A 23,917-nucleotide genomic window follows, 5' to 3' on the forward strand; every position below is an offset into this window, starting at 1 on the left:
GAAGGGAAATGGGTAACACCAGGCTGTGGCATCCCATGACACAGTTGAGCTTCTAATAATATTCACACCCATGACCCTAGCTCAGGACTCAAGGCAGTACAAGAGAAACATAGACACCCAAGTAAGGAAGTTGGTCACCAACTAAGGGAACAAAGCCTCCTGGTTCTGATCTTCGGCTCCAGGAGCTAGGACGGGCAGCAGAGACTCTGGAGGGAGGAAAGCTTCAGGTCCTAGAGAGAGAAACCCTGGGGCTCATTCTCTGCACAGCAGAGGGGGCCCATGCTCCCCCACACCGGAGCCAGACTCTATTTTCACCCTACATGTAACAGGAGCTGCTGTACACTTACTTGGTCTGGGAGAGTTCTATTGACTAGGGATTTTTTTTTCCCAACCCCTTTTCTCCAAGTCCGTTCAAGGATGCTGAGAAATATTAACAATCTCATTTGGCCTACTGTAAAAGTCATTATCATCTATGCTATTACCAGCATGAAGGTGTTCATCACCTAGGCAGCGATATACAGAACACATGTGTGCAGGTCACACCTTGGTAATGAGAAATCCACTGGACCACAATGGGTTGGAGCAACCTACGAAAAGACCCATGCGCACTGCAGCACCACTCACTCAGCACAGGATAGAGGCTATGGAACTGAGGGGAAGCTGGAACAGAGTACCCCATCCCTTTCCTACGTGGTGGGGGGTGGGAGGTTGCCTTACTTGATTTGGACAGCTGCTCATCCTGGGACATGCCGAGGTCATCAGACTCCCCTGACAGCTCCTTGATGAAGTTGGAAGGAAACATTCCCGTCTTGCCATTGAGAACGCCTTCCCACCATCCTTCTTCTACCTGCAGGATAAACAGGAGAGAGATATGGGGGTCAGGGGAGAGATGGCTGCTCCCAACCTTCTCTCTGAGGTGCAGAACATTGAACCTGCACAGTAAGAGCAGAAGGCTGCAACACTGAAAAGATAACCGGGGAATAGAAAACAGACATCACAAACTTGGGGGTTTGGATTTGGGAAGAAGAGTGCTTATCCTGGGGTCTATAAACACAGATGGAAAATAAGAATCACTTAATTTTCTCTGGCCTTGAACTGAACTTTATTTACATGTGTAGGTGGCACACCATATAATGAGTAGACGGTTCTGTGACCCCTGAGCAAACAAACCCATGGTTTTGGCACAGCACATCACAGGTACTGTGGGTGTCCTAAGAGATCATTTAGACTCATCATTATGTTGAAGTGATGACAGTGGCCACACCTGATAAGAGACCTGGCTATATTTAATATATAACAAGCAATCACTTATTACTTCTGTAGCACTGTAGCACCGTTGTCCCATTGTTCATCGATTTGCTCGAGTGGGAACCAGTAACATCTCCATTGTGAGACTTGTTACTGTTTTTGGCATATCGAATACTGCACAGGTACCTTGCCAGGCTCTGCCATGCGGGCCAGATACTCTCGGTAGCTTGCCATGCTCTCTGAGAGGGACGGAAGAATCAAACCCGGGTTGGCCACATGCAAGACAAACGCTCTACCTGCTGTGCTATTGCTCCAGTCCCGCTTATTATTTATGATGAGAAATGGTACATAGCTCAATTTGAAAGCTGGACCAGGGAGATAGCTCAAAGGGCTGTGGTGCAAACCTTGCATACCTGAGGCCCCAAGTTTGAACCCTATCACTGCAGAGCCCCTGCCCCCTTGTACTGCCTGCATGAGTCTGGTTGCCCCAGCATCTTTCAGAGCCAGAACCACTGGGCCAGGTCACCAGCAGAGGCCCTCAGGCTCCCAAATACAGCTGGGAAGTCCCTCCAAAAAGGAGCCTGATAGCTACTTCAATACAAATGATTTCCATTAGAATCATATGCTTTACTGTATACATTTAAAACTTTGTACATAAGAAAATGGCCTCCTCAGACCATTAAAAATAACTAGACAGCCCGACAAAACAGTTAAGAATCCCTGGGTTAAGAACTGAATCAAAAGGCTGAAGGACTCCCAACAGGTTTCTAAAGGGTCCTAGAATGCCCTGAGATGAACTGTACTGGGGATACAGGCAGGGCAACTAAATCGTTTGAGTGGAATAAAGGCTGGATCGTGGGGAACACTGAGACTGAACTGGGCAGGCATGGCTTTGAGACCCTTTGCAATCTGAGTTGTTGAGTGACCTCTCTTAGCTGGGTCAAGAGAGACAAAGGTAAAACAAAAACCAGAAAAAGAAACAAAACTCATTCCAAGATTTTGTGATGGAGATGGTAATTGAGGGGTAAGAGTCAGAACAGTGATCTGGCTTCCTGGAGAAAAAATAACAGGGCATTTAGAAAATGAGCAAGTATTAGCTCCCAGCACAGTGTCGGATAATAGAAAGGGACCTGAAATCTTGGGAATTTTTTCAAACATGCATGTATTACCTATCCAAAGTAATAACTATGATTTAACAAGTAAAATAATTACAATAAAAAAGAAAAAGAGAATTTGATTCAAAAGCCCTGTCCAAATCCTCCCTGAATAGCTTATTCAAAAATCTGACCACACTACCATCTGATTTTCCTCTCTATAGAATGAGGATCATTAACACACACAATCAGTGTTAGAGATGGTTTGAGTCCCCCCTAGGGGCTAGGGATACAGAACTGCACAAGACTGGTCCATCCTTTTTCCTTCAAGAAACTGACAGTCTCACATGCTGGGGGAAAAGGCAGCTCAGATAGAGAAGGGAACACCAAGTAGAGGATGTTGGGAGGACCCATTTCGGTTGGAAGATGCGAACTAAAAGTAGACTATAGACCGAACACAAAGGCCACTCCAGTAACTCTATTGCAGGCTATAACACCCAAAAAGAGAGAGAACAAAAGGGAATGCCCTGCCACAGAGGCAGGGTGGGGTGGTGGGGTGGTGGGGGGTGGGGTGAGGGTGGTGAGAGGGATACTGGGATCACTGGTGGAGGAGAATGGGCACTGGTGGAGGGATGGGTAAACGATTACTGTATGAGTGAAATGCAAACACAAACGTTCATAAGTTCGTAACTGTACATCACAGTGATTCTCTAATAAAAAATTAAAAAAGAAAGAAACTGACAGTCTGCCTAGGTGGAAAGGGCACATGTTGACACTGGCTGTGTAATTTTTGCTAAGAAACAGTCAAGTACGAACCACCAGTGGTACATGCCAGAGTCAAAAGAGGGGGGATATTGGAGATAACTAGAAAGAAACTAGTAAACAGATGAGAAAATGACTCAGCACAAACTAAACTTGTTTTACAGAGTTGGGGTCACTGAGATTGAGGAGCTAAAGAAAGACAGAAAGGAAAACTATCAAAATAACGGTTGCATTTGAAGAGTCAAAATGTAGAGGGTGTGGAGAGAAGAGAGGGAAAGGAGAGGGCAACTGTGTACAAAAGAGGAGAGAGGGGACAGAGAGGGGAGAGGAGGGAAGAGAAAGAGAGACGGGTCAGGGGAGGGGAAGAGAGAGAGAAGAAAGAGCATGAAGAGGGAAGTTGGCAGAGCCCAGGGAATGGAAACAGTATGGTTAGAACATGAGTCACAGAACTCATGGCATACCAACTTACAGAGTAGCGATTCTATGTAATCACAGAATCTTCTGGCAAGAATCAGATCATCTTAATGGTGCACAACTGTCCCGATGACTGTTCAATACCAAACTGTGGCATTTAACAGCATTTAAGTTGAAATAAGTCCATGTTTCTATGCAACTCAAATGATGTATACTATTTTTCTCAAGGAATCTTTTTTTAGGATTAGGATGGCTAGGAAGATTCTACATGAGGCCTCGGATAAACAGTCACATGAGGGCCTTCCTTTGTGTCTGTTCTGAATGAGGAATTATAAAATGACCTTCTTTGTCTCAGGAATCACAGGGCAGGAGGGAAAAACCAAGGTCACGAAACACAAATGAGCAGTCCCTGGTATAAATCCCTGACAGTGCGGGGCAACCGGGACAATTCCATTTGATTCAGCCTGACAGCAGCTAAAACCTTGCCGTTCCCAGTAATGAGTGCATAACGCCCAGGAGCCACGCAGCTCCTAATGGATGGGACGGGCAAGCTGCCTGCTGGTAAAACAGGGGTGTCTTCACCTCAGCCACCCCCCAGATGCCTGCATCCGTGTCACAGCACAGTCTGAGCAGGAGTGGCTTACAGGGACACGGAGAAAGGTATCATTAGCCATGCCGCGAGTGGAAGGGCACAAAAGAAAACCGCTGCTCATTGTCTGGGAGGCACATTTCCCATTTCGAGTGGGAGAGAAAGGGGTCCCGCCCCATTAGCAGTGAGTCCAGCTAAAAATATGAGAAATATGTGATCCTTTCCTCGCTCAAGTCTTCTATATTCTAGTTCAACTTCCTGCACACAGAGGACAAGGAAGCAAGCTCAGTGTGATTATATTCATTCACGGAGCAAAACAAATGAATGAGTAAACAAATGAAAATTCACTGGGGGAAATCCTCCGCATGGGCGCATGCAGCCCTGACTCCCCCTGCACAGCCCCCTTATGGAAGGAGAGTTTTCTTTCCCATGAGGAGCAAAAGGGACAAGACACCAGACTATATCGGTTACAGTCCTGTTAGGTACCACTATACCCAGTCCAGCTGCTAATTAATTAGCACCTATCCTGCCCTAATGAACTCAAGACTGATCTACCAGTGAGTGAACCAGATAAAGACCATGCCCTTCAGAAGCTTCTGGAATAATCAGAGCCCATCCCAGCCCTGCTGAAACTTAATTTTGCCTATGCGTGTTTCTATAAGAAAGAAATGCCTTTCCTTGTAACCAAGGAGGTTTGGGGTGTTACAAAGAAACAGACCCCACTTTCTTCAGGCCTTGGGTGAAATTGTTATCTACCCACCCACTCCATACTGTGTCCTTCCATGACCAACCCAGCCTGTCCTGGAGGCCATGGCTGTGTCCCAGAGCAGGGCACAGGGCAGTGGACACCTGGCAGAGGTGCGGAGAGGAAAGGTCGGAGTGAAACCATTTGAACATTTCATGTCTGCGTGTCCTCAGTTTCTTGTGTCCTCGCCAGCAGCATCATCTAAGTGAGATTCGGGCCATAGGCGAGAGTCTCTAGCTCTTTAGCTCTGTTGGAAGCAGGCGAGCAGCTGGGTAAATTGAGTACCTCCACTTGGGCTCTGTCTTAAAGACAAACTGTATCTCATTTCCTGAGGCACTAAAGAGGAGGCCAGCAAATGCACAGATGACCCGTGCGGCCCAGCGTGGCTACTTATTCATCAGAGTCCTGACTTATCACCACAGGAGCTTTACCTGGCAACTGTAATGGACAAGTGTACTGAGGGACTAGCCAAATCTAACATCTCCCGAGGGGAGTAAGGCGGCAAGGGAGCAGAACACCCCATTTAAGATCTGCGAAGGCCTTTTCCATCCAGCTAAGCTTCTGTTCTCCCCAGGCTTGCTCAGAAGCATCACGGAGGGGTGATGTGGGGAGCCCAACAGGCTTGGTGCTCGAGTCAGCGATGCAGCGCTGCTCCAGCCGCCCAGGCTGCACCTGGTGTATGCCCAGGGGTCCATGTGGCGCCTGAGATTGATCTTGGGGCTTTGAAGCCATTGGAGCTATTCCCAAGGCTATTTTAATAGCCTCTTCAGAAAGAAAAGGTGAAAAATCTTTAAGAGAAAGTCCACAACTCAACATTAGTAAAATTTCCCTGTAAGTTTATTTCAAAAGAATTCCAATACCATACCAGTCATCTATTCTGGAGTAGGAATGTGTGTGTGTGTGTGTGTGTGTGTGTTTGGGGCCACACCTGGTGGTGCTCCAGGCTTATTCGTGGCTCTATGCTCAGAGATGACTCCAGGCAGTGCACAAAGGGGTTACCATATGCAATGCTGGGGCTCAAAGTAAGGTCTGCTGTGTGAAAGGCAAGTGTCTCTTATCCCGTGTACACGCCTTCCCACCCACGGAATGTATTTTGAAAAAAAAAATCAGTTAGAAAAAAACTGAATTGAGGTCAACAGTATGCAAGGCAACTGTCTTACTATCTCACTGTCCTGGGAAATGAATTTTGAAAACCTTTTTTAAACTAGAAAACAAATGTCAATTTTTGAAAGTTTTTAAAACTCAGGCAAAATTCATATAAAATGCTCAGATCTTAATGATACAAGTTGATTTGACTTGACAAGTGTGTACAACACACTTCTATCAATATACAGATAGTATTTCATCCACTCCAAAAAATTCCCTGTGTTCCTTTCCAGTTGATCCACTGCCAAGGAATCACTAATTTGATTCTAGTACCTGTGATTATTTTGCCTTTGGCAGTACTTCATATAAGTGTGCTAAAACATAGTTTTAGCTTTTATATATTGCTAAAAATATAAATTGATTCTAGAAAGCCCCTTTTCCAGCCATGGAATAGGGAAATATTTTTAAGGGAACCATTTCCTGAAGGCATACACACCTGCATTATTCTCCATTTCAGTTACTTTAAATAACTTTCCCTGTTGTTTTGGGACATGATTTGCCAAATATAAACAAGTGTTATTTAGATCCCAAATGCCTGGTCACTATTTTCCCCCAACTCCTCTGAATGTCATTGTCTCCCACTTCCTGGCAGAACTAGAATGTTCCATACACATGGGAAGTTGAGTTTTCTTCCCTCCCTCCGTTTGTCTGAGAGCAGACATATTCCACATAATAGAGGTCCACCAAATGAAAAATCTGTAGGGAAAAAAAAGAAATCAAATGGAAATGATTTAAGAAAATAGAGATATCTATTTAAGATTTTAGCGAACTGCCCAATGACACAGAGCTACATCTCAAGAAATAGCACCTTCACCACCAAACAGATTTTGGTAGACAACATTCAGCAATGTTTGATAGACATGCCCTTTGAAACACATGCTAATTAGCCAAGTCCAGAATGCCAAATTCCTAAATGACTCTGTGCTAAGGCCTTGCTGACACACCAACTTGAAAACATGAACAAGTAGTAGCCAAGCTAGCAAGGTAACATTTCTGATGAATCAAGATCCCAAAGTCTTGTCCCGGGAACTATTCCCACCTGATAACATTGTATGGAACTGGGCTAATCCTGGACTCCCTTACGTCTGTAAGGCACCTTTAAACTTTAAAAGGCTTCCTTTAAAAGTTACGTGTGGGCAGCACTGTGACTTTGATCTTAGCCCCACTGACGCCATCTGCAGCTTCTGTTACCACTAATAATATAATAGAACAACTTTAACAATAGGCGGTAATAAAAGTTAAGCGGATGTGTCTTTCTCACAATACCTTATTGTCCTTTACTCACTCTTTTTCCTGTGATGTGTGATGATACAATGCTCACTGTAGAGATAGAGTGGGTGAATGACATAGGTACTGTGTCAAAGTATTGTGGTACTATTTACCTTCTGATGATAAGTATAATAAATATTAATTTCCATTAAATATTTTCCAAATGTAGTTTCACATGTAACATTGTGAAAAGCAAAACTCAAGGGATAACCAGGAACACTTCTCAACCTTTGCTTTTTGCGGTGCTTTTGTTTAGTTTTGTGCCATACAGGGCTGTTGCTACTCATCGCGTGGTTCTCGCAGGACCATGTGCTAGGGGTCGAATTTGGTGTCTCCCAGATACAGAGCAAGTGATCCCATCCTTTGAGCCATCTTTCTGCCCCTCCTCTATCTTTCTTCAGCAATTTCCCTCTCATTTGTTAGTACCACCATTTGCCAGTTTCATAACATCTTGAGTAATCAGCTACCTGCTTAGCTATGCATGTCTTCCCTTCACTGATTCCAGTCAGTATGTTTCAAGGTAGAGATTCTGTTCAAGAAATCTGTGAATTCCTCTTTCACTCCGTTCATTGATAAGGACCACAGCTATGTAAATCTATTGTAAATACATTTAAATTGACAAATATGTCACTTTTATGTGGCGGTTACCTGTTTGTAGCCAACAATTCTAAATGAATCAGTTTCTTCTAACCACAGTCTCTCCTAAACTAAGAGAGGTCCCCTCCAAAGTTATGTGTAGAAACACTGGGCTATTACTTCAGCCCCATCACTGAGCATTTTTGGCCTGAGAAATTTTTACACAGCCTCAGGTATATGTAAAAATATGCATGCAGGGGCTGGAGCAGTAGCACTACAGGTAGGGCATTTGCCTTGCGCACGGACAACCCAGGTTCGATTCCAGCATCCCATATGGTCCCCTGAGCACCGCCGGGGTAATTCCTGAGTGCAGAGCCAGGAGTAACCCCTGTGCATCGCCAAGTGTGGCCCGAAAAGCAAAAAAAAAAGCATGCAAATCAAACATCTACTGATGATAAAAACATATAGAAGTCTAAAGTGCACTTTGACAATCTTCCACACCACCCCTCCCCCATCCAGTCATGCAATCCTACGTGGGAGCCCAAAGCTTAAGAAGGTCTAGACAACACAGACAATAAAACCAAGGGGCTTCACCATACTTTCCAAGAGAAAAAAAATAGGCCAACCAGCCAATTTCAAAACCCCAGAGGCCTTGGGGCCAGGGTGCTAGTCCACTGGGTAGGCCTTGCATGCAGCTAACCAGAGCTCCATCCCTAGTACCACAGTATGTTCCCCCGAGCCGTGCCAGGAGTGATCCCTGAGTGCAGAGCAGAGCCAGGAACAGACCCTGAGCATTGCCAGGTGTGGCCCCCAAGGAAATAAACAAAATCCCAAAAACCATTCCAAGAATTCAGCCTACTATTTTCCCTTTGCAACTGGCAACCCAGTTTCTCCTTCTCAGCAACAGAACCTAATAAAAGGAGCAGAGCCCAGGAATGCCAGCCAGGAGTCCTGGTAAGCAACCTCCAACACAAGCCTAGACTGCCCCATGCTTACTACTTCTTCTTGGGTCCCATCCAGACAGTGCCCTCAGCTGATACCAAGATACTGCCAGGCTCCCCACACCTGCTCAAGTCTGATCCTTCCACCATGGGCACATGCCGTGGTTAGAAAGCTCAAACAGAAGGAAGTGTGAAGAGAAAAAGCAAGTAGCGAGGAGGGATGTGATTATATAGCATAGCCATATAGCTTTCCCTTTTTCTTTTCTGTTTTGCGGTGGGGCCAGACCTGTCTCTATGTTCAGGAATCACTCCTGGTGGACTCAGGGGACTATATGGGTGTTGGGGATTGAACCCAGGTGAGCCACGTGCAAGGCAAATGTGCTTCTGCTGGCCCCAATCACTCTGGCCCCATTTTTCTCCTTTTTTCTTATTTGATGAAAGGTCAGATTGAAGCCTCACTCTGAACTGGCAAGGAGAGACGAGGAGATGGGTCTCACAGGTGGTGGGCAAGGGCTGTGTCGTCCAGACAAGGATGGTGTCAGCTGGCCGCAGTCTCCTCTCACAGACATTCATGGTCAATCTCCAACAGGCAGGGGAGGACGGGGAATATTTGCCCAACATTCGCTAATTTTCTTTCTCCCGATTTGCATTTTTTCACAGAACATTAGGATGACTTTATAGAAAGTACCCTCTTTTATAATGCAACCATTTTCAATTTTGTTCCCATTTAGTCTTTGATCACAGGAATGTAGATTAATTTACAGGACCACATCTTACTATATGCAATTTTGTGTTCTGGTCCAGTCATTTAATTTGCAGGAAAACATCTTTCCCACTTCCATTTATTCATTTACTTGCTCTGCCAGCATTTATTAAAATGCATAATAGGTTTTAGGCACTATTCCAGGTACTATGAATATAAAGATAAACAAAAAAACATATCCTTGCTGTTGAAGCGGTCTCAGGCTAGTGGAATATAACATAATTACAATGCACAGTGTTGTGATAAATACAGATTTAAAGACTTCTGTGTTTACCATTGGAATGCCTTTACAATTTTCTAATCTAGCAGGCTAATATAACTTAATTCACATGACTACTTCCTTTCTCATTTATTTTTCACCACTGCAAGTATTGCTCCAATTAACATGTTTCATGCACATTTTTTTCCTGTTAACTATTTTCTGTGGATATAGTCCTAGGCATGAGATGACTGTGTCCAAGAGTGTTAATTCAGATTTTATGATTTTTGACATGCCTTGGGAAATTAGCTTCATATAAGGATCATAAAGACATGTGAATTCAGCCGTTCTGCTAAGCATGACAGTCTTGCTAACAAATAGTCTCAGCACTGTTTTCTTAGGGTTTTAATTTGTGTGTGCTTAATTAATAGCAGGACAGAACATTTTCTCCTGGTTAAGATATTCATTCCCCCTGGTGAGATGCCTATTTATGGAAAATTTATCTATCATTTATCACTGCTGTAATAGCTTCCTAATATGCTCTATGTTATACATACTAACTGGGGGTTGAGTGGGCTCTAAAGACCTCCCAGCACTACTCACCCAACTAGGCCATCAGTTGAGAGCAAGTGCCCAAGAATTAGGTACTATCCAGGGTCCTGCAGTGGTGGGGATCCCCAAGTTACCCCAGTGATGCTAGGGCCAAACATGATGGTGCTTGGGTGACCATATAATGCCAGGAATACAACTGGGGTGGACCCATTTGGTCCTCCTATATACTAATTTTTCATCCAAATTCATTGTGAAATTTTTGTTTGTCATCATACCTAAACTCCAACAAATTTTTCACTTCAAAAACAATTAGTCACACTTGTGGGTTTTTTCCCCTCTGGAATTTCTTCCATGGTCTGTCTGAAGAAATGTATCATTCAATTATTGGCATAAATACTCTGGTCTTTGTTGTCCATTCCTTTTTCTTGTTCAAATTTAAACAATTATCTCCTGCGCACCCTTCTCAGCACCAGGCACAAAAAGAAATAAATGAAAGTCATCTTAGTACAAATGACCCCCAAACTGGAAACAGGTGTAAAGGGGACACTGCACGGCCCCCTCAGCCATGAGGGGACACCCACTACCTGACATCTTGGTTTGATTAACTAAAGATGAGGCTCATTTATGACTAATGTGAACTGGTAGAAAACTGAAAGCCATGCAAATGATTTTTGTGAGAGAACAATGAAAGGAAAGCACAAAATCAGGACAGGCACACGCAAAAGCAACGTCTCCCCCAGAAAAAGACAATCTCATGGTTGATGTGTTCCTGCACTGTAGGGCGCTATGGAGTCTGGCATGGAACTTAGCCAACTTGTCCCAGTATTTTTCCTCTCTGTCATCCTGACCCTTTGCTTGACAGTTCCCTCGGAGCCAGTCTCACCACCTAGCGGGTTCCCTCAGGAAGGAATTGAAGAAAGATTCGGCTCACTCTCACTTTCTGTTCGTGTGAGAGTCCAGTAATGCGGCTGCAAACAGCACCCTGCCATAGGTACCCGCATTGGCCCCGATGACTTCGCTTCCTTCCTAAATTTGAGCTTCCTTTGTTGTACAGCTGTGCCTCCCAGGGCCAGCATGGGGGCATGGGGATGCTGGATCAGCATGTTGTGGGGGACACCTGTGGAAACCTCTGTGCACTGCACAGCTTCTGTAAGGTTGGGTGGTGGTCCAAAAGCCAAAGCTATCAGAACAGGGTGTCTCTAGCGTGCTCAGGTTGTGCATCAGAAGAAGTCTGGACCCCTAGCCGGAAGGAGTGGACTCTGAGAGGCACGTGTCTGGGGAAGTCCTCTGACCCCAGAAAGACTGGCTCCAGGCGGTCAGGACCAGGTAAGAGGAAAGGGATGGGATGCAGTGGGAAGAATGAGGGTCACCAAACAAGCAGCCCTGGTTTCTAACCTCTGCTTCTCTGAGCAGCCCAGGAATCTCTTTCCTCTGCGACAAAAAAAAAGTGGTTGGGAGGAGTGAGCAGGAAGGAAGCCCAGCACCGCCATCCATCTATCAGCACTCTTTCCTATCCCTCGAGGCCTGCAGCCATTCTGCTCCTTCCCCATGGGAACTGAATCCACGCTGCAGACAAGAATCAGTGTGGACGCCCAGCGTCGAGGGAGTAACTGCAGCAGTGAAGAGCTCGGCTTTGGGGTGGGACTTTCCAAAGTACCCAGTACAGTGTGTTAGAGGAACAATGGTGCTTAATGCCCCCCTTCCGCCTCCCCCACATCCCCCTCCAACTACTTTGGAGGCATTCCCCGCTGGGGAACCCCTCCTCTCAGAGGAAAGTCAGTCAGATGATGCCAGAGGTCTGTTTAGGTTTCGACACCCACCAACGCCAAGAGCAGTCAGTCGTCTCGCGCCTCTGACAGCCTGCTCCCGGCCACCACCTACCTCGCCCACCACCTCTATGATGTCACCGACTTTCAGCTCGAGCTCGTCGTCATTCTGGGGCAGGTAGCTGAATGCAACCTGGCATCGGCGCCGCCGTCGCTCACCTGGATGGGGAGAGGGACATATTTAGAGATGGTGCTTCCCCCCTAAAACACGAGGCTTGAAAGAGCAGCTTCCTAGGCATGCAAGCAAATTAAGCTGACTCGTCTCAAATATGCTCCCTGAAACAGGGTAGAGGGCAGCAGCCCTGATCTTAGAGAGAGAGAGAGAGAGGCAGGAGACAGCAGAGCGATGCTTCTTGGTCTCTGAGAAGCTGCTGGGTCAGAAAGGCATGGATATGAGAAATCAATCCGTGGGTGCAAGAAGGCAGAAAAGCCCAGCCCTGAAGCGCTGGAACACAGTGTTGCCTTAAACGGTTTTCCATGGATGGGGTTTGGATTCACTGCTGCTGGGTTTTGATGAAAGCTGATGGGATGGGCCGGGTGAGGGGGGCGGGGGCGGCGGAGATAAAATGATGGTCTGCTTCTAATGCAGATCAAGGCAGGGGGCAGAGAATTTTAAAAAGTGCAAAGGGAAAGAGGAAATGTCCAGGCCTTGCTCTTACTAATCATCACTCTCCCTACAGCTGCAGCTTGGGTCTGATGGCAGCGGCTGATTGTGGCCGTTTCAAACGCCCCTTCCTCCGGAGGTGGTCAACAAATCCACTTCTGTTCTCTTCCCGTCATCCCGGGAGATTTATCAGCGGGCTCCCTGGCTGCTTCCACGGGACTCACACAGACCAATCAGATAAAAGCCAGGACCACACTTGACTTGACCCGAGGCCACTCGAGGTTTGCAAGCTCACTCACCCGGGGTGGCCCAGCTGGGAGGCCTGGCCGAGAGCCAATGCAAACACAGACACAGCTGTCCACAGCATATCCACACCACAGACGCGCGTTTGGGGGTGAAAGAACACACATTGGGGTACTTGCGTCCAACTGAGACAGACAGACAGCCGGAGAGGCCTGCGCTGGGGAGAGGGAGGAAGGAGCTAGGAGCTGGGGCCAGCATGGTTCAGAAGTCTGTCGCTCAAAGCTCCCCGCCGCACACCCTCCTTCCTGCCACCCTATGGCCTAGAAAACCAAAGGGACTTCAAGGAAGCACATTTAGAAATGTCCGCTTTATTTTTGGCTACTGCCTACAGGGATTCTTCTCGCTTTCTGATCTTTCCCCCTGAGAAACGAAGCCTGGCAAGACTGTTCCCAGGCCACATTACGGCCCGAACCAGCCAGGCATGTCCAAAGGGGAAGGTCTTCGCTACATCCCATGCGCTCGCTCATCGATATTTTTCACAGGCCAGTGGCCCAGTTCTCTCAGTTCCATTTTTGTCTGCCTGGCCCTCATGAGGGAAGACAAGAGTTAACAGAGGACAAAGGGCAGAAGTTCAGAATCAATATCCGGTCTAGTCACATCTTTAGTGACTCCACAAACATGCATGGCCTCTTTATTTCAAGTCACAGGCTGCCTGTGCTTTGCGAGAACAGAATTCTCAGGCCAATTCCCAGGGGCTAACCACACTGTCAGCCAGCTGAGGAGGGCCACACAAACAAGGAGGCCTGGCTCTCCCGGGGCCAGAAGACCTATCCCAGCTGACTTTCTCTGGGAAGGCAGGAAGAAAGAGGCTTCAGTGCGGAGGACTCTGCCATAATTCTATATCTAGGGGCTGGAGCAATAGCACAGTGGGTAGGGTGTTTGCCTTGCATGTGGCTGACCTGGGTTCGATTCCCAGCATCCCATATGGTCCCCCAAGCACCACCAGGAGTAATTCCTGAGTGCACGAGCCAGGAGTAACACCTGTGCATTGCCGAGTGTGACCCAAAATGAAAAAATAGTTCTACAGTCCACCATAACTAAAGGCAAATGATGCATTTTTGCCTAAAAGGACACAGATTTCTCATTCCAGTTCATTCTACCTAAGGGATCTGAGATGGCAAGGCCATCTTGGCACCCTTCTCTGCCCCCTATGACATCCCTGCCCCCATATATAACCCCTGCAGATGAAGCTGTACCATGAATACTTAAGGGATTTTTTTGCTAGATGTTATATTAAAAGCAAACTCCGCAGACACAAGTCTGAACATAAAACAAATAAATATGATAAATGTCTAAAACACACACTCACAACCACAGACATCACCAAATTCCTGACCAAAGTGACTTAAAACAACAGTTGAGATCCTAGTGGTAGCCACGTCATCAAACTGAACAATTAAATGTAAATTCATATCCTCAAAAAAATCTTCCGAACAAAAGTACTATCTAACCCAAAACTACACAAATGGTCAAAGAAGATGGTAAGACTAACCCATAATATAGACCCTAGAACAGATTTTATTGAATCACCATAAGTTACAGTTACAAAGTTGTTCATAGTTGAATTTCAGTCATAAAATGTTCCAACACCCATCCCTTCACAGTGTATATTTCTTGCCATCAATGTCCCCAGTTTCCCTCTTGCAACCTGTCCCGCCAAACCTGCCTTTCTCTTCTCTCTCTCTCCCTTTCTCTCTCCCTTTCTCTCTCCCTCTCTCTCTCCCTCTCTCTTTGTAAGATTCAATCCTCGCAATCCAAAGAAAAAGAATAGATATCTCTAAAACCCTACCTGCTACCAATATAACTTATTCACTAATTCTTCCTGACTAGTAGTTATCACTTAAATGTCTCGAGGAAGAATATTCAATTGGTGGTAAAGTCCTACAAAGCACATTGTCAAAATAGAGGCCCAAGAACCTTTCAGAAGTTTTCAGAGGTTGCAGTGGGGGTTAGGAGAACTGTTATTCCAGTTCTCCCAATGGGATACCTGTGATGATTTCTAAGCACCTCTGCTACCTGACACCATCTCATCCTGACAACCGCAGGAGTAAAACTGATTAAAGACAGAATGAGCAGCCCTTTTACAAATGAGAAAATGGGAACCTGGTGACTTACCCAATGTCACCAAGCTAGTGAGTAGCAGTATCGCCTTGGCCTGAGTTTGAAATTCTCTTGCCAGTGTAGGATGAACCAATCCAATTTCACATCCTGTGCCCAATTCTCTGAAATTTATACTTACTGCTTCCTGCCACTGACAGTAACACTACTCTCAGTCTTCCCAGGGGTTTTTGTTCCAGATGAACCCAAAACTCCTAGCAGGCTGCCTTTCCAGCTCTTAACTTCTGTATAGCACTGTTGCCTGCTTGTTCCACAATCGAGACCTTGAGGCAAGGTAATATCTGAAGTTGAGAGATACTGTATCTCAGTTGACTCATTCATCTTAAAGTTGAAGAAATTTAAGGGTATATGTCATTTACCATTTCTTCCTCTCTGGACACTTCCCTGGTATTTACTAATGAACGTGGACCTTCTTTGAAGCAGTAGGTAGACAACAATAGCATCTCCCTTCAGTAACTGGAGAAAACGTGGATGATAGGACCAAGTCCGGGGTTTCAAATCCCTCATCCTTAGAGCCCAGTCCACATGAACTCGAGCTATAAAACATTTTATTGGGGTTTTCCCCCCTCTATGAAACAATCCAAGCCTTGACAGAAAAGTTTTCTTTAGAAATATTCATGTTTGCTGATCATGGCCAACAACATCAATGTATATTCAAATAAGAAAGGAAACGCTACTTTTTTCATTTTAAAAATGATAGTGTCTGGAGTGATAGCTCAGCAGGTAGGGCATTTTCCTTGCACATGGCTGACTCGGGTTCGATTCCCAGCATTCCACAGTGTCCCCTGAGCACTGCCAGGAGTAATTCCTGAGTGCAGAGCCAGGAATAACCCCTGTGTATCGCCGGGTGTGACCCAAAAGAAATAAAAAGATGAAATCATGCTCTTTGGGACAGAATGGATGGAATTTGAGGTGATGATGTTATGTGCTGTGACCAACTGCTAGCAGATGCCTCTCTGTCTGAAGGACTTAATGATACCTGAAGAATGCTTCTGCCCGAAATGATGAATCTCAAAATGACCAGAGTCCAAAAGAAGGGACAGTCTACCCAAATGACCTGATTTTTAAACAAAGAATGTTAAGTTAAAATCAAATAATATATTTTAGAAGGCAAAGCTGCAGAGATAATATTAGTGTTAAGAAACTTTGGTTAGATCTCCAGCCCTGCGTATGGTCCCTCAAGCACCTTCAGGAGTGATTCCTGAGCAGAGCCAAGAGTTATGTCTGAGCATAACAGGATATATGCAGACATAAAAAAATAGGCTTTGTTTTTGTCTTTTGGGGCTACACCTGGCAAAGTTCTGGAGTCACTCCTGGCTCTGCACTCAGGAGTTACTCCTGGCATTTCTCAGGGGAACATATGGGATGGCCTCTCTGGTGTACTATCCCTCCAGCCCAAAACTTAGGTCTTAAAAGGCTAGGGAACTATTCTAGATTTTACAGAGCAGAGAGATACAACTAAATATAATGTAGTCATTAAAAGGACTGGATTTCTTAAGGGTTGTGAAAGATTATTGACAGAATTGGAGAAATCTGAATATGAACCAACACTTGCTGATAACATTATATCAATGCTACATTTCCTGAATGTTCACTGTATTGAGGTTGTGGAGAAGAATGACTGCCCTTGTTCCCCATTTATGGATGAAGTGTCCTGGTGTTTGTAACTTTCAAATTGTTTAAGGAAAAAAAATGTGTATGCGAATGCGGTATGGGGTGAGAGTGGTGAGAAAAAGCAAATGTGGTAAACTGCAAACCCACAATGAATCTAGAAGAGCATTCATTATCTGCTGACACAACTGTTGTATACATTTGCAATTTTTTCTAAATCAAAAGTTGGGGATTTGGAGTACAGATGCCTGGGGCCCAGACCTAGAAATGCTGACATCATTGTCTCGGGCAAGGCCCATGAGTCAAGAGAAATCTAAATAAATTTGTTATCCAGGCAGAATTTCCTGCCACACGCCAGGTTGTCTTCACCAGGGCCCCCTTGGAGGGGGATGGGTTGAGTTTCCCTCCCCACCCCAAGCAGAGCCCCAGCAGCTGAAAACCTCCAGAACCCAGCCTCAGCCATGCTCAAGGCCACTCTCCACAAACTCGGACAAGCCTCATCCATGAAGGAACTGGCAGAGGAACCCAGGTGTGCGGGACCCGTGGCTGAGAACTCCAAGCCTGCTCAGAACAGGACTGGGCCTCCTCCACCCAGATCCCCAGTTTTCCAGTAGCTTGTAAGTCACACCCACAAACTGCCCAGCGCCATGTAATCCCATCAACAGCCAAGATCCAGAGACTATAAAACAAAGCTCCCAGAAGAGAGTGACGCAATTTTTCCTGGAGTGCACAGCCGCAACCTCTTATCCTTATACTCTAGCCCAGTGATGTACCTAAAGCAGCACACATGTGTTTGGTTTTAACATGCTTGTATTCTCTTATATATGGGCTTAAAGGGCCCCAGAATGAAATCCACAACCTTTACACACTTCCCTCTTATTGTGGTGGGAAGATGCTTGCTGCTTGGGTGGGTGTTTGAATATTATCGGTAATGAACTATTGTGAACTCCTTTATGAAAATAAAATGCATAAAAATCACAATAAATAAAGAAATTTGTTGTCCAAAAATAAATGGGACTTTTCTAGGACCAAGTTATTCAGGCCTACATGCAGTTTCTCTTTTGCAAAATAAAAGAAAACTCAAAGTTATTTGGCAAATGAATATGGACGAGATTTTCCTAGCACTCCCCCACTGTGAAGGCTGCTGGACTGAGTCTTGGTTGACCGGTCATTCGAACAGGGACAGCAGCACTGTGTGACCATGTGTTCTGGGGAGGATAGAAAAGACTGTAGGCTCTGCTCCAGCTGACCAACAGACACTGCTCCCAACAGCCCAAGTGACTGAGCAGAGGCCTGGCTTCTTCTAGAAGCCAGCTGTAAGTTGGAAACAATTTATTCCAGAGGCAGGGTTTCTTATTTCAGGATGGAAAAACAATACAAACCCAATGAAATACATGTGGACAATCAATCAGAAATAGCCTGGGGAAAGCCAGTGGACTCTGAGAGTGAGGAAAGCAGGACTGGAATCACTGGTCTGTTGACTTAGAATCGTGGCTGTATCTGGAAAAACTGCCACTCGTCACCCCATTTCAATGTAACTCCAAGAGGACATTCCCGTGACTGATAGCACTCCAGGAAAACCAGGAACTGTGGGTCTTTCTAAAAAAAAACCCTCTTAACTACAGCTGGATCGAGCAGTAGAAACATACAGTGTTTAATTCGCCAGCACTGTCTGGTCCCTGGAGGAGAGTCTCTTTGATCCTCCTAGGGGTGTGTATCATCAACAGCCCTGCATGGCAGAAAGCAGAAAATCCATGTGTCTGCTACTTCAAAGACAAAGCCATCTGAAAGGAGGTGATAGCTATACCAGCACCCCTTGCTCCCAGGAGCCACCGGAATCCAAGAGAAAATGTAGAGCCATTAGGAAAGCATGCATTGGAGACTTTGAGCCATGGGTGGAGGGAGCAGGAGTGGGGTTTAAAGTCAAAAGTTACATAAGGAAGATCAAATAAATCTGGTAGCAGCTGAAGGAAAGGGGCAACAACTGGGTGTCTGCTATGTGCCAAGGACCATGCCAGGCAGGTTTCTTCCCGCCTCCTCCCTCCTTGTACCAACCCTGTGCAGTTAGGGGTGCCAACACCATCTTTCTGTATGGTCAAAAAACAGTGGAGAAGTTGTCTAAGGCACACACCAATAAGTTAATAAGCAATAAAAAACTGTGGTCTGCAACACCTAATCAGAGAGAGAGAACAAAAGGGAATACCCTGCCATAGTGGCAGTGTGGGGTGGGGGGAGACGGGACTGGGGAGGGTGGGAGGGATGTTGGGTTTACTGGTGGTGGAGAATGGGCACTGGTGAAGGGATGGGTTCTCGAACTTTGTATGGGGGAAACATGAGCACAAAAATGTATAAATCTGTAACTGTACCCTCACGGTGATTCACTAATAAAAAAAAAGACAAAAAAAACACTGTGGTCTGCAGTGGCCTTCTTCCACTAACCAAAGGTAAAGGCAGAAAGTAGACTGAGAATGTTCTGGCTCCTTTGCAGGATGAGAACTTTAACTTATGAGATCCTGCCCAGGTTTCTGGACAGAGACCGGAGCATAAGATGCGATGAGGACAGTGCCTGGTGATCGGCGTGTGCCGGATGGCTGCGGATGGAAGCCTGGAAGAAGGCAGGCCCCACAGAAGATGATGCAAACCAGAAAAAAATCAGACAGTGTCCAGGAAGGGAGGGGCATGCACACCCTACTGGTCTTCCCTTGCAAGGGTGCTGTGCCTCTGAGAAGGGGCAATGAATGTTTCCTACTTCCATCCCCACATTGAGCTCAGTGCCTGCCAGAGACTCTCAATGCCTTCAGACAAATGGAGAGATGGATAGACTAATGGAAACCTGTTGCAAATTCTGTCTGGTCCTGGTCATGTGGACACAAACTCCTAGGCAGTCAGAGAGGCATGGAGGACAGGAAGAATGGAAGCAGAGTAAAAGAATCACCTTAGTCTTCAACAGGGAACTCACCAACAGGTGCTTAAAAGCCAATGACAAAACAGGCAGGTTGGGATATTCTTCCTCATCCTTTGAGGACTGGAGCAATGGGTAGGGCGTTTGTCTTACACATGGCCGACCTAGGTTCGATTCCTCTGTCCCTCTCGGAGAGTCCAGCAAGCTACCAAAAGTATCCCATCCACATGGCAGAGCCTGGCAAGCTACCCGTGGCGTAGTCGATATGCCAAAAACAGTAACAACAAGTCTCCCAAGAGATGTTACTGGTGCCCGCTCGAGCAAATCGATGAACAATGGGATGACAGTGCAACCTTTTAAGGAACTTTATGTGGAGGTTCATACCCAGTGGTGTTAGAGGTGACTTCTGGGGGACCGTGAAATGCTAGGGATCAAACCTTCCTACACTGTAATCATTCCCAGCCTACCTTGAGTTATGGAGCTATTTTTATCGTCAGCAAGAAATGAGACTACTTAGGAGATGACCAGCTATCTAAAGAACTAGTTAGTGATGTTTCATAAATGCAGGTTATAAAACTGTTAACCAAGAAATAAAAGAACATGGAATAGGCTTTTCTGTTAAGAGCTAGGTCTAGAAAATGAAATTCTTGCCTGGTAAAGTAGGTTTAAAAGTACGTAGTAAAGGGATTTTTTTGGCGCAAGTAGTAAAGCACATATCTAGCATGTGCAAGGCACTGAGTTTGATCCCCAGCATCACCTGGCTCAAGCACTTCTGGGAACGGCATCCATTTTTAATGTGCATAGGATGCCAGGGAAAGAGAGGTATCTTTTTCACAATTAGAAAAAGCATTGTCAATGTTGGGACTGGAGAGAGAGCTTAAAGAACTAAGCACATTATTTGCAGGCAGGAGGCCCAGATTCAATCCCTGGCACTATATGGTCCTCCAAGCATTTCCAGGAGTAACCCTTGAGTACCCATCTTGGGGGGTCTCTCCCCACCTCCAACACGGTCAGATGAGGGCCAAAAAAAAACAAAAAAAAGAGAAAAAAGTTAAAGGGCCAGTGCCACCTTGAATTGTCACTGCAATGGGAATGGAAAAATGGAGGCCTGGCAGTCTTGTCACCATGTTGATAGGGCTCATTCTCCATCAACATTACAGTCTTCTTTTTTTCTTTTTTCTCTTAAAGAACCATAATTCACAATGCTATTGCTAGCTGATTTTTAGCATATAATATGTAAACACAATCCCACCACCAGTGTTCTCATATTGCCTCCCCACTCCACGCCCCGCCCCATCATGGCCTATCAACTTGACAAGCACATTACAAAGTTTCAGTGGTTGCAGCTCAGAGTTCATGTTCCCGGCATTGTTGAGTCTGTGTATTGGATAGATGGTTCTACAGCTCACCCAACATTTCAGTCTTAAGCATCTGGGATCAAAACAATGGCCCAAACACCCCTAACTGGTCTCCTCTCACCAATATGTGGTCCACTGACAATTACTCTCCAAACAGTGGATCAGGGCTATGGATGAACAAGAAATAATGACATATATCTGGTTTGAGATTTTTGTCCTCTGAGAAGACAGAAAATTTGTAAGCAGTTCAGAGATCTAAGAACATTGAGGTTAGCATGGTTTCCTAGAACAAATTCATGCGCAGAAATCTACAGTGCAAAGAGACCGAGAGTCCACTAACTCTAAGATAAAGCAGGGGTTACCAGAAGGGAAGAAAGATAGAAAAATGGGGAGTGAGTAAATCAGGTAAAAGAGGTCAGTTGTATGTGAAGAGGGATCACATAAATCAAGGTATATATCCTGGCAAGGTAAGCAGTCATTATATAGAGCAAGAGTTGTATGCATACTGATATGTAAGAGGTGTCCTTAATCTGTTAAAAGATTAAATTGCATATTATGTATAATATGACCCCAATGCTATAAATATGCATGTGCATGGACACACACACTTCTTCCTTCCACATTGAAAGCATCACGGATTCTGTTATCCACATCACCCAGAACCTAGCACAGAATACGTTCCCAGTGTATTAATGAATAAGCAGATTCATTGAACATTCAACTCTTCTGTGAGGAATGATAAAGAGTGTGTGTATACATGAATACACCTGTGTAAGCACAGAAAATGGCATGGAAGGGTACACCCCACCGTAATTGCAGTATTTGGGAAAGGGGGATTAGGGGACTGTAAACAAAGACTCGCTTAATGGCTTGTGCACATCAATTTGTTTTTACAAAGAGCATGTAGTACACTGTAAGGACATTTTATAATCATAGCCACCTATTAAAACAAATATCTTGCACGATGAAACTTATTCTTCCAGTCACGCTTTGATGATATTAATAGTAAATCCAGCTCCTAGTCTCCAAGTAAATACATAAATATCAATTAAATTAAGCAAAGAGGTAGTCGCCGCAGGTGGAATGATGGGGCTGACTCCCCAAGACAACTGCCGGTGGCTGACCCACGAAGACTGTGGGAGCTGTAAACCCACGAAAAGGGCCCCATGCTGTAGCCCACGCTGAGTATTACTTTGACCACATGCTGCTCCAGACCCCAGAGCCCCACAAGAGCCCTTCAGTGACCACTCCAAGGTCATGTATCCTGCTTGATTCTGCAGACCCCAGGCCCAGGCCACCATCTCCCTTTGGGGGTGGTGGGACCCCAAGTCCAATTAACTCTGAGCTCACTCCCACTCATTCAGAAACCCACACTCAACCCTTCTCTGAGTTTCCCTAACAACCATTGTTTTTCCCTACTCTCATCCTAGGGTCAAGTTAGATGTCTGCCTCCACCCCTTCGGCTCTGAGGCCTCTCCGCTCCTTCATGCACACTTCTGACAACAAATGCAACACATTTACCACCTTTTTAGGAAGCTTTTTGTTTTTTATTAAATCACAGTGATATACACATTTATAAAGTTGTCTGTGATTGTATTTCAGTCATATAATGTTTCAACATGAGTCTCTTCACCAGTGTACTTTTCCACCACCAATGTTCCCAGTTTCCCTCCAGCACCCCGCACGCCTGCCTGCCACAATGGCAGGCACTTTTCTTCTCTCTTTGCTTTCTCCTCTCTCTCTCTCCATCCTTCTGCCCATCTCTCCTACCCTCCCTCCTCCTGGGCCTTATGGTTTACAATACAGATAATGAAAGAGTGTCAGGTATATCCCTTTATCTACTTTCAACACTCCGTTCCTGTCAAAAATGATCATTTCCAACTATTATTGTCACATTGGTCCCTTCTTTATCCTAACTGCCCTTTGTCCCACACACACACTTGTGGCAAGCTTTCAACCATTGATCAGTCCTCCTTGTCCATTTTTACCCTGACCTTGGATATTAATCTCATACTATATATGTTTTATATATGTGTCGTATTCTATATGACAAAAACAGTAACGATAGTTCTCATTCTCCTGACCCTGAAAGAGCCTCCAACCATTGGGAAAGACGAGTAAGGAGAGGCTGCTAAAATCTCAGGGCTGGGAGGAGTAGAGATGTTACTGGTGTCCGCTCGAGTAAATTGATGAACAACAGGATGACAGTGATATAGTGATCCCACAAATGAGTGCATGAATGCAGTCATTTGACACTTGTCCTTTTGACTCATTTTATTCAACATGATACTCTTCATGTCAATCTATTTATAAGCAAGTTTCATGACTTTATTTTTCCTAATGGCTACAAAATATTCCATTGTGTAAATGCACCATAGTTTCTTTATCCAGTCACTTGTTCCTGGGTATTCAGGTTGTTTCCAGATTCTGGCTATTCTGAATAGTGCTGCAATGAACATCAAAGTCAGATGACGTTTCTGCTGTGTGTTTTTGGGCCCCCAGGGTATATTCCCAGAAATGGTATTACTGGGTCAAATAGAAGGTCAATTTCTAACTTTTTGAGGAATATCCATATTGTTTTCCAAAAAGGCTGGACCAGCTGGCATTCGCACCAACAATGAAGGAGACATTACCTTCCCCAACTGCAAACTGTACTACAAAGTTGTAGTAACTAAAACAGCATGGTGTTGGAATAAAGACAGACTTAAAGATCAATGAAACAGGGTCAAATATCCTGACACTGACTCTCAAAGATATGATCACCTAATCGTTTTCCCTCCATCCATGCCAGTATTCGTTGCTTTTGTTCTTTTGGATGTGTGCCAGTTTCTATGGTGTCAGATGATTTTTCATTGTTGCTTTGATTCGAATCACCCTGATGATTAGTGATGTAGAGC

At 45.2% G+C, this 23,917-nt stretch overlaps 1 protein-coding gene across 3 annotated transcripts in view; it reads right to left on the reverse strand.

Annotated features, from left to right (window-relative positions):
- Positions 1–23,917, reverse strand: part of SH3KBP1 (SH3 domain containing kinase binding protein 1) — a 383,994-nt gene that overhangs the window by 175,667 nt on the left and 184,410 nt on the right. For all 3 annotated transcript variants that reach the window (XM_055122571.1, XM_055122570.1, XM_055122569.1), the window contains exons 4-5: positions 12,176–12,283; positions 718–843 (exon numbers count right to left, since the gene is read on the reverse strand). In XM_055122571.1, the coding sequence (XP_054978546.1) occupies positions 718–843; positions 12,176–12,283 (234 nt within the window). The remainder of the gene's footprint in view (positions 1–717; positions 844–12,175; positions 12,284–23,917) is intronic.

Source organism: Sorex araneus, chromosome X (genome assembly GCF_027595985.1).
Source record: "Sorex araneus isolate mSorAra2 chromosome X, mSorAra2.pri, whole genome shotgun sequence".
NCBI classification, from domain to species: Eukaryota; Metazoa; Chordata; class Mammalia; order Eulipotyphla; family Soricidae; genus Sorex; species Sorex araneus.